The sequence below is a fragment of the Argentina silus genome, assembly GCF_951799395.1.
Source record: "Argentina silus genome assembly, chromosome: 16".
NCBI lineage: Eukaryota > Metazoa > Chordata > Actinopteri > Argentiniformes > Argentinidae > Argentina > Argentina silus.
Window position 1 is genome coordinate 12177103 of NC_139670.1, and position 10946 is coordinate 12188048.

Consider the following 10946-nt stretch of genomic DNA (forward strand, 5'->3'; position numbering starts at 1 on the left):
TGTTTAATTTGATACATATTTATATAATGACACTTATCCTGAGAAAAAAAAACTAAAGAAATGAAGCAGCAGTATCTTCTGAGATTTCAAATATATAGGCTACTAGTGGACGGCATTAATGGTATGTTTCTTCATTGAAAAGTCATACATTCCCAAAGAAACGATTAAATTACAAATGTATTACATATCAGATATTAAATTCATTTGACTGTATGCATGATGTAATATTTCCGATCACATTTATATTCAGCTCAATGAGTGAACCTTCAATTAAAGATGATGAAATAAAATCTGAATTTGATATCTTGATCTTCACCAAATCTTTTTCCCAGGTCCAATTGGAAGTCTATCCATGCAGGTTAGACTACAAAGACGCATTTAAAGTGGCACCACATTTAAAAACCAACAGAAACCGTTACAATACCATTGCACCAATGGAAACCATTAAGAAACCATCACAGCTCGTGGTTTCTAATTTTCAGCAGGGTTTGTGTTTATCTGTGCGGGCGTGCGTGTGTTGCATGGCGCATGTACATTTCCCTTTGTATAATGCCTTATAACCAGGTGGGTTTATTGTCTCACAGCTTTATTAATAGTGCCCTCGTATTTTCAGGTGTACCATTTTATACCACTAGAGGGTAATGCAAGACAATGCGTTCACAGAAAACAGGCAAAGCGAAGTCAGCAGACTGCAGTTCGAGCATCCTTATGTCAGGGAGTGGGCATCCGAGATATGTGTGCGAATTGTGAACAGATCCACCCCGCGAGAAATATGGATGTATGGCCGCCGATTTTTGAATAGAGATGTAGTTTTCAACGATGACACCCATCTACATCTCTCGTTTGCTCCTCTTTATTTCTATATCCGCGGTCTGGGAGCTAGAGGCAGAAGCCAAATCTCTTCCAGAATTAGATCAAGGAACATTTGGTAAGCTCGCCATATGGGATGCGACACAATGAGAAGGGAGACTGGGAGTGGTTGCATTTTTATTGCTTTTGTTGACAATTGTGACATAGCAGGCTAATCGAAAACGTTGATTCGTATAGCACGCGATCGAATAGTAGTTTTTCGCGCATTTTGATCCAGGGATCGGTAACATTGCAACAAAATAAAATCCGATCCGCTCAAATGAAAAAAATGCCTATTCGTGTCATATGAAGCCTGCAGGCCGTAGCCTAACCATGATAAGTAATATTCCCCAAATAGGCCTATGTTCTTTGGCAAGAAAACAAGAAAAATCACATTTTTATCTCAACCCCATCCTTTTCCGGGCCATCGTTCTGTGATGCTCAATATGTGTCTGAATTTAAGAGGCTTTTACTGTGACAACAATGAGTGACTTACTGAAGCCAAAGCCTGTTTCAAAATATAGACAATCTCTGCTGTAGCATCCACAAGGAGAGCGTAGAAAAGGGAAATTAAATGTGTTCACAGCTCGCTTGCTCATAAAAATGTGTCATATGTATTCATTTAGCCAACACTAATGTTTCCGAACCTTACACTCAATGGGCATTGAATAATTATGCATTTGATTTAATGTGGAGGCTAATATATTGTCATTTGATGGACTCCCCCAAACATAATTCGCATCAGACAAATGCAGCAACAATAATGTTTTATTTTAGGGTCCTAGCATTTTTGCATGTTTGTTTGATATATTATTAAATTCAAACTGTTAGATTGAATTTAAAGTGGGCACATTAGATTTGAAATTGGAAAAGTACAGTTGAAAATGTCACCAACATATGGTATGTGGCTCAGTGTGTACTGACAGTCTGTCTGATCAACACAGTGTGTAATTAATTTCCACATTCTGATTAATTCTGAAATGTGTACCTATTATTGCAGATAGATTCAATTACATTTTTTGTGTAACTTAGCATTTGAGCTAATGATATGAGGACCACAGCAAAGGGGGTAAATACTTATGCAATCATCTCTTCTCAGATCCTTATCTTATTTTTTAACATTTGTAGAAAACTTCTTTTACTTTTAAAGTGTCCAGGGACCTGAGTATATCAGTGGGGGAAATTTTTATTTTTATTTTTTAAATGTAATTCAATTTCAAGCTCTTTCAATTTCAGGCAACAAAATGTGAAACTTGTGTAGGATGAATGCTTTTGCAAAGCACACTGTATCAGACAATAGATAATTGTTTTCAGTCCTGGTCCTGGGGGTGTAGTGTGTGGAGGCTTTTGTATTAACACAGCAACACACCCGATTCAGCTAATCGTGGTCACGATGAGAAGTTGAATCATGCATGTAGTGTAGAGCTGGGACGAAAACACAATGTTGCTCTCCAATATCAGGAGTGAAGAACACTGCCCTGATCTGTCATATTGTATGCATCTTTACACACATAAACTGGTGGCACTTAACCTGCCAAAGGTGTTTGGAATGCATGGGAAACATCTCAGTAGAATGACTTGTGTTTCAAAGCTTTCAGAACACTCTCTCAATGCTAGTGTGAAGTACAATCAATTGGTTCAATTCCACTGACCGTGTTTGAAGTATGCGGTAGTATGCCACAAGGCCCAGGGGGGTTTATTATTGACCCGATTATGTTAGGGGACAGCACACACACACATTAGCACAGTATCTCAACGGCTCCATTAGCCATATTTGCTGTGATGTATCAGGAGGGTTGAAATAGAGGTCAGAGACTGGGGACAGTTGCTTGTAATTTAATATTGGAAATGTAAATCTATAGTCTGTTGGTGATTCCTTGTATCCATGGCAACATCCAGAGTCTAACCAATATAGTACAGTGTTAGCATAACCAAAATGTTCTGAGGGAAAAGAACATGATCTACTTGAGGAGCGAGTGTCTCTCCAGTGTCTGTCTACAATGTTGACTTAATTCAGAGTACGCTATTTCAAGGGATGCTTGTTCTGTCTGACATTGGTTGTGTTATGTGTTTATTTCCCTACTTGTGCTCTGGGGAAGAGAATAGCAGAATTGCTAAAATTCAGTGTAGAATATTGGGCATATGGCCTGGCCTAGCATGTTACAGTAAGAGCCAACATGGATGGATGACGGCATAGACTTTGAGTGCAAATATGAACATGCACTCATAACACCAACCCGTTTTCTCTCTTTGTGGTGCTTGGAAAAAAACAACGTAAATAGAGTACTTTGTCATCATTCCTTTGCATGTTTATTTGGTCAAGATGATGCTATGGAGCCAGGAATTTGACAGATCCAAATGTCTTTGATGTCTTACAGAGGTCCAGATTAGAGTTCAGGTCTTTGACAATATTGACCTATCACCTTTGGCGGATGCTGAAGTGGAGGTACATGGGAACCAGACGGTCTTGGCCTCCAGCAAGGCGGGCAATGACGGGGTGCTCAGGGTGAACTTCCTGTACCGCCCAGGGACTTGGATCATCATCACAGCCTCCAAGCAGGACTATGTCACCAACTCAGTCCCCTGGCATGCGAGTCGCATCCCCTGTAAGTGAAATGTTATAGTATTGAGCTGCATCTGCATTCAAACAATGTAACCATTGACTTGTTCACTCCCCTCTCCACTAGGTTCACTCCCCACTAGGTGGAGTTATAGCTACCACCTACCCAGTTGTCATTAATCTGCAAAGGGGAGTAAACAAGGGCAGAAGAAGGGGATTACTTTTTGGAATGGAATGCTGCCATGCTGTAATCACTGATTTAAATGCTGTTATATTGCTGTAATACTTATATTTACTAATGCTATATACGTACACTGTACTACTGTAATCTAATATTAACATAAATCATTTTGCTAGCTGGAAATATAGTTTAAGAGCAATCACAGCGGAGAAAATCCCCTTTAACAGATGTAGAAAATCCAAAGTATACAAAGGAAGGCATTGTGAGTATATTGCACAAAAAAACAACAACACTAAGGCATACAGAGAATCTACAGCAGCAGAACTTAGTATGGCTAATACAACACAATTACGCATGGCACAGTCCACAGGGACTTCCTCAGGCAGATACACACCGCCTTCCTTTGTATCTTTTGGAAAAATAGTTTGTCATGGCTTGACCTCATCTAGCTATAGTTATTAACTGTCATAGTTAATTCTGTATTGACTTTGGTGTCATCTCTCTTTCAGTGTACGCATCCGTCAGCCTTTACCTCCTAGTCCAGAGGCCAGGCACTCTCATTCTATATGATGACGTCATTCAGGTGTTGCATGGGTCCCCAGGTAAGGAACAAATTGGTTTTTGATCAGTACGTCTTATGGTTTTTTTTAAATTCCCACCTCTGTAATATTGCCCTATATTCTCATAAGGGCAGTGTCACCCTGTGAAATGTACACTGCAGAGTGTGAGAAGGGAATGCTTTTTTCAGTTTGAGTTTTAATTAATTTGAGCTTTTTTTTGTTATTTAATTAACACTGATGTCTACATTAGGTCTAATGTCCAGACCACAAAGCATTCTTTGCTCAGAATCAATCCCCTGCTAATAGATAGAGTGGTGTTATATTTTCACCTTGCTCCTTTCTCCTGTCTGTTCTTGCACTCTGAGATCTCTAGAGGTTTTCAGCACAACACATATTATTTCCTGCTGCTGTCACCATAGCAACAACCGCAGTGGAGTACTTTTTACAGTGGCCACATTTTTGGAGTTGATTTCAGAAGCACTCATTGCTTTGTACCCCACACGTTGCTTTTATGCCTAAATAGTCTCAAAATGGTGGGAGTCCAAGTGGTTGGATAGTGCTGGTCGTTTCATATCTCACTATGAGCATGGTGTACATCTGCTCCTCTGTAGGTGCGCGGAACCAGCCATTGGTCCAGCTCCAAAGGAAGTCTCTTCAACTTCTGCCCGGTTCCAATTACACCGCACTGACAGCCGTGCTAACCACGGCCAGGAGCCAGTACGAGATAGGGGGCTTCCCTTATCTGCTGGGTCAGGAGACGAACAGCACAGGTTGGCATCAGCGAAAGTGTATATAGTGCCCTCCATAAGTATTGGAAAGACAAAGCATTCTTTTAACTCTATACTCCAGCAGTTTGGATTTGAAATCAAACAATTACTATGAGGTTAAAGTATGGATTCTCAGCTTTAATTAAATGTTTTCTTTTTTCACCATTCTAACAATTACAACCCTTTTTATACATCCAGTTGAATATGCATTTTATTTCCTGATGATAACATTTTAGGCTAAAAGACCTCAAAACAAACAACAACTGAAGATGGCTGCAGTACAAGCCTGACAGAGCATCACCAGAGGCTATACCCAGCATCTGGTTAGAATTCACAGAATTCAGGCAGTTATTTCATTTTCAGGATAAAAACAACCAAAATACATCCTTTTTGAAACTGCAAAGCTCCATTCTACAACATGCAATTTACATAACATTTTTTAGATTTGGTTAAGTTATCCTTTAAGATAACATAGGACCAAAACAAAAGGACTCTTCTAATATATAATAATAATAATAATAATAATAATAATATATACCATTTAGCTGACACTTTTATCCAAAGTGACTTACATTGCAGTGAGCGCATACATTTTTCAGTATATACCCTTCTGTCCATCTAGCCATCTATCTATTACATTGTTAGAGTAAATAGAGGTCTTTCAAACTCAATTCCTGGAAGGCCGGAAGATATGCATGTCATTGTTCCAGCCCAGTGCTGACACATCTGATCATGGTCTTGATTGAGGACCATGGTTAGTAAGATCATGTGTGTTAATGCTTGGCTGAAACAAAATCATGCATACACACAGTGCCTCCATAAGTGTGTTTGAGACCAGTGTGCTTTGGTAACAATCTATTTGATGAGCCTAGATCTTGTGGTAATTGATATAAATGTTCATGATGGTTGCATATTCCTAGCTGTAATATGAATGGTGGGCAGCACAGAACCATGACATTTGTGTTCAGGGGCTGAAACAGGATGGACGGATCTGACAGCGTTGGCTGTGGTCAGCGTCCAGCTCTTTGACGGTGATGGCAATGCTATCCAGGTCTCAGACCCGGTCCATGTCTCCGTACCCCTGCCCTCTGATACACGCACCAGGATCGCCACCAGCATCCCTGCCTGGATGTACCAGCCCAAGACAGGTACAGAAAATGTGAATTTTTGTTTTACAGCAAAATGATTGGAGGGTTTGGGGTTTTAGCAGCACCACTGATGTTCTGCAAGACCTGTTGTTAACACACCTTTCGGACTGATCTGGGCATAGAGAAAGATGCATAGCGCCCAGGTAACCTCATGATACTATTTCGCTCTAACAATACAATTGTGAGGGTTGTTGTGTAACTTAACTGTCTCCATGGTTGGTTTAAGAACAACACAATGTTTTCCCAGTCAATTCGTCTTTGATTATGTTGCTCCAAGGGGATTTGCCTCTAATTGCCCCAAGGGGATAAATAAAGTGGTATTGCATGATATTGATGTGAGTTGATGGATCATTTTCTTACACTCATTTTAGAGCCTAAAAATTACAAGTGATTGCTTAAAACCAATTAATTTCTTAACCGTTAGTAAACTGTTTATGAATTGTCATATTTCATTAACTAATATGTTTATTAACTCCAGTAAATATATATATTGTATTTATTAGCTATTTTATTTCTAAGCAGTTTATCAGTAGTCCTTCAAATGAAGTGTTGTTCCCAAGATGTTACATGCTAAAACTTATGCATAGTGACTTTGAATTTTGTTTTGCAGGTCTGTGGGTCAGGAATGGGACTGGGTACATAAAAAAGGAAGGCACACAGCTAATTTGGAATGTGGTTGTTCCTCAATTGGGGTATTGGGTAGCAGCCTTCCCTTCATCTGCAGGTAACTCATATGCTTTGTACTGTATGTCTTGGCTCTTGTTTAGTGCCACTGTTTTGTAGTAACTGTCTCACTCAATGGTACTCAGGGTTCTCCCTTATGAACAGTGTGGTGCTGGATTGCATTATCAAAACCCAAATCGCGTTTACTCATTTGAAAATGTGCAAAAAATACTGCTAAAACGATGAATTCACTGAGGAACATATAACACTTTGACTTTTGTTACTTTCATTACTAAATATATAGTTTAATTTGCCTTGTAATGTTTACATAGTAGTCACAGCGTGGCGCAGCGTCACTCTTTTGGGGAGAACCCTGGTGCTGTACAGTATCATAAGGAGATACCAGTAAAATAAAATATGGTGATGTTCTGCTTCAACATCACATCCCATGCAGTGCATAAATTAACTATTTGGACTTCTTTGAAATACAGTAGATTTAATGTTGATATTATAATTAATCAAGCGTTTATGCATGCAACAACAATAGGGGCTTATAGCTGATTTTAAATATGCGCATGTAATTCAGTCTTTCACGCCGATCATGCATTGATGTCAATGGGATATTTGTGCACCAATTTGAGTTATTCATGCTATCTCAAATTTCAAGGATTCAGCCCTAAGTTGGCATTTTCCTGAGATGCATTTATTATATCTTTTGTGGGGTGACAATACACTCACGAAGCACTTTATTAAGAACACTAATACTACTATTAAGATACTAATACTGGGTAGGGCCTCCCTTTGCTCTCAAAACAGCCTCAATTCTTCATGGCATTGATTCCACAAGGTGTTGGAAACATTCCTTTGAGATTCTGGTCCATGATGACATGATTACATCACGCAATTCCTGCAGATTTTTCAGGTGCACTTTCAAGCTGTGTACCACATCCTAAAGGTGTTCTATTGGATTCAGATCCGGTGACTGGGAAGGCCACTGAAGAACACTGAACTCATTGTCATGTTCATGAAACCAGTTTGAGACGACTTTTGCTTGTGACATGGTGCATTACCATGCTGTAAGTAGCCATTAGAAGATAGGTAAATTGTGACCATGAAGGGATGCATATGGTCAGCAACAATACTCAAATAGGCTGTGGCATTCAAGCGATGATTGATTGGTATTAACGGGCCCAAAGTGTGCCAAGAAAACATTCCCCACACCATTATACCACCTCCACCATGAGAAGGTGTACAGGTGTGTTCCTAATAAAGTTCTCAGTGAGTGTATAATGTGTATGAGTGTATATGCGATGCTGATGTCCCAAGCCTGATAAGCTCACCCTAACCAGGGTCAGACCCTGGCTGTGTTTCATTCCAGAAAGTTGCTCCCTTCCTTTAGCCCTCATTCACTCCCTGTTCACAGATCTGATAGCATTGTATACAGTAGGTGAAACCAATATGGTAGTACCGTGATGGAGCCATAGCTTACACCTACCCAGCTGTCACAGATCCCCAAAGCGGAGTAAACAAGAATAGAGGGGAAGGTGACAACTTTAGAACACAGCCCATCATGAGTTCTAAGTAGCACTGATGTGCTTTGTCTTCCAGGCGTGGGCCTGGGTTACCCGGGTCTGAGGGACATCACTACCTACCACACCCTGTTCCTGCTCTCTATCCTGGGCTCTCTGGCCCTGCTGGTGCTCATCTTGCTCTGTGTGCTGCTCTACTACTGCAGGTGTGGGGAGCGTAGACGCAGGTCTCACCTTTGGGCTTCTATTAACATTGATGCTACAGTATAGTGATATTAGTATGGTGATGATAACTGTGACTACGAGGATTACGTTGATGATGATGGTGACATTATTTAAGATTATTTTTATGATTATGGTGTCAGAGATGTGAAAAAGGAGCACAACCCTAATCCACATTTATTTGTATCGTAATGTATCTTTGTTGTAATGTACAACAAGAAGAAGTAGTATGTTTTTTGTCTTGTTTGTCATAATATTTTATTTCACTATTTATTTTTGTCTTAATGTGTTTCTGTTTCCAGACGGAAGTGTCTGAAACCACGGCGGCAGCAGGGTAAGCTACATTCTTCCACCCTGAACGGTTCCAAGCGAGACCAGGGCACGTCCACCTCACGTCTCAACCTAATCTGTGGTGAGTCCGGCCCCTCCAACAATGCCGGAAAGTCAGACTCGTCCCCGTCGCAAGACTACCAGAGCTCGCGGGAGGAGTTTGCCAAACACGTTCCTGCCCACAAGCTGCGACAGTCGAAGGGAAAAAACGCTTTGGGACCCCAAAGGGGCGAAAGCTTCCCCATGAAGGTCACACGCTCCACCGATACCAACAACCTGGACCCCCCACTTCTAAATGAAGGTTACGCGCGAAGCTACAGCCCCATGGAGGACAAGGACTCTGACAACCACCGCTGCCACACCGCTAACGACAATCGCGGTTACACCTCCGACCCCCCATCACCGCCACGCTTCCAAGAGCACCTGTCAGACAAGTCCGACAAGCCTCCTGAGTACTCCGCGTCAGCAGCGGACCACCTAGCCCGGCCCACATCCCTTAACACCCAACCAGGCCAGATCATCTTCTGCAGCTCCATCGACCAGATGAAGGAGAACATGTACCGAAGCATGGTCCCCACCTTGGTCATACCGGCACATTACATGCGCCTCTCCTCTGAGTTCTCGGGGAAGGATGGGAAGGATCAGCAACAGCAGCAGGATAAGGATGGGGCTCTGATGGGCGCTGGTCAGCAGCACCACCCTCAGCAACAGACCCAGCAGCAACAGGCTGGCTCCCAAGGGGACGACTCCGAAGGGCCTAGCTGGGCCTCAGACTCCTCCGGTGGGCCAGTACGGATCCCTGTGCTCTTCAACGACTCCACCATGGCCCAGATGAATGGTGAGCTAAAGGCCCTGACGGAGAAGAAGCTGCTAGAGCTGGGTGTGAAGCAGAACCCACGGGCCTGGTTCATCTCCCTGGACGGACGCGCCAACGCCCACGTGCGCCACTCCTACATCGATGTGGGCAACGACCTCAGCAGTGGTGGCATCAGCGGCCCCAGCAGCGCCATCCGAGACAACATCCGAGACGCAATCCGAGACGTCAACCTAGAATCACCACAGGACGCCCATGACCGCAAAATTGCCGCTATTCGAAAGGGGAAAGAAGAGCGGTGGGGCACAGGTGGGCGCAAGGGGAACAGCGGTGGAAGTAGTGGGAAGACCTACTCCAAGCTGGCCTACCCCGACCACAGCGAACCCAGCAGCAGTGAGGGCCGCCCCGTGTCGCCAGAGGAGAATTCCCTCACCCCACTGCTGGATGAGGGGCCCTCTTCGCGTGGGTCCACCATCCCTAGGAGAGGTCGCAGCCGCATCAACAGCACGCGCAGCAGCAACAGCGAGAACCGCTGCGATTCCATGACCAGCCCCGAGGACGACCCAGATGACAAGGACGAGAACAAGAAGAGCCCGTGGCAGAAGATCGAAGACCGGCCTCTCATTGTTTTCCACCCCAAAAAGTAAGGTTTTCGAGGGCCCATCCTGTGGAAAATCTTCTTTTTTTTTTTTACCTTGAACCTGGCAGTTATATAGCCATATAGAGCCACCTGAAGAAAACAATAAATAGAATGAGAAGTATTATTTGACCTAAGATGATCATAAGCACAACCATGCTTGATTTAGTATATACTGTATATGAAAGCCTCTGTTTGTGTCCATGCGATCGTTCATTGTTTCACGTCTGACCACTCTCGTTTTCTATAATACCAATTGGGTTTCACTGAGAAATATATATAGTATCTCTCCAAATCCGTTATTGAGATCGCTGCCATTTAATTTAAATTTTAGTTTGACTTTGGAAATAGCCATCTTAAAGAATAAAACACCGTTGGTTGTATTCATAGACAACTTACCAATTTTGTTGCGATGAATAGAATTTACCCATTATTGTGAATAGACTTGGAATTTTATATGGGAAAGACACTTTGAAGACGGGACGACTTTTCTCCTTCCATGGACTTGTGTTCTGTCCATATGGGCCCACATTGAGGTTTGTAAATGTACACTTGTCACCTTGCTCCCTGGATATTTTTTTTGTTCATTTCTTTATTGTTTTCTATCGTTATATTAATTGATAGTGTGAAATGTTCTCTGACCCCCATTTAATGGGTTGTACATACTATGAAATTTAATGTGAAAT

The 10946-nt window shown here is 42.2% G+C and overlaps 1 protein-coding gene across 1 annotated transcript; it reads left to right on the top strand.

Annotated features, from left to right (window-relative positions):
• Positions 1-776: 776 nt before the first annotated feature.
• fam171a2b (family with sequence similarity 171 member A2b) lies at positions 777-10270 on the top strand (the record flags this gene model as incomplete). Its single annotated transcript, XM_083687208.1, is given in 9 exon segments — positions 777-812; positions 814-928; positions 3228-3455; positions 4100-4192; positions 4762-4920; positions 5886-6065; positions 6676-6789; positions 8337-8463; positions 8782-10270. Coding segments are annotated over 9 exon segments (2541 nt in total).
• Positions 10271-10946: the final 676 nt, after the last annotated feature.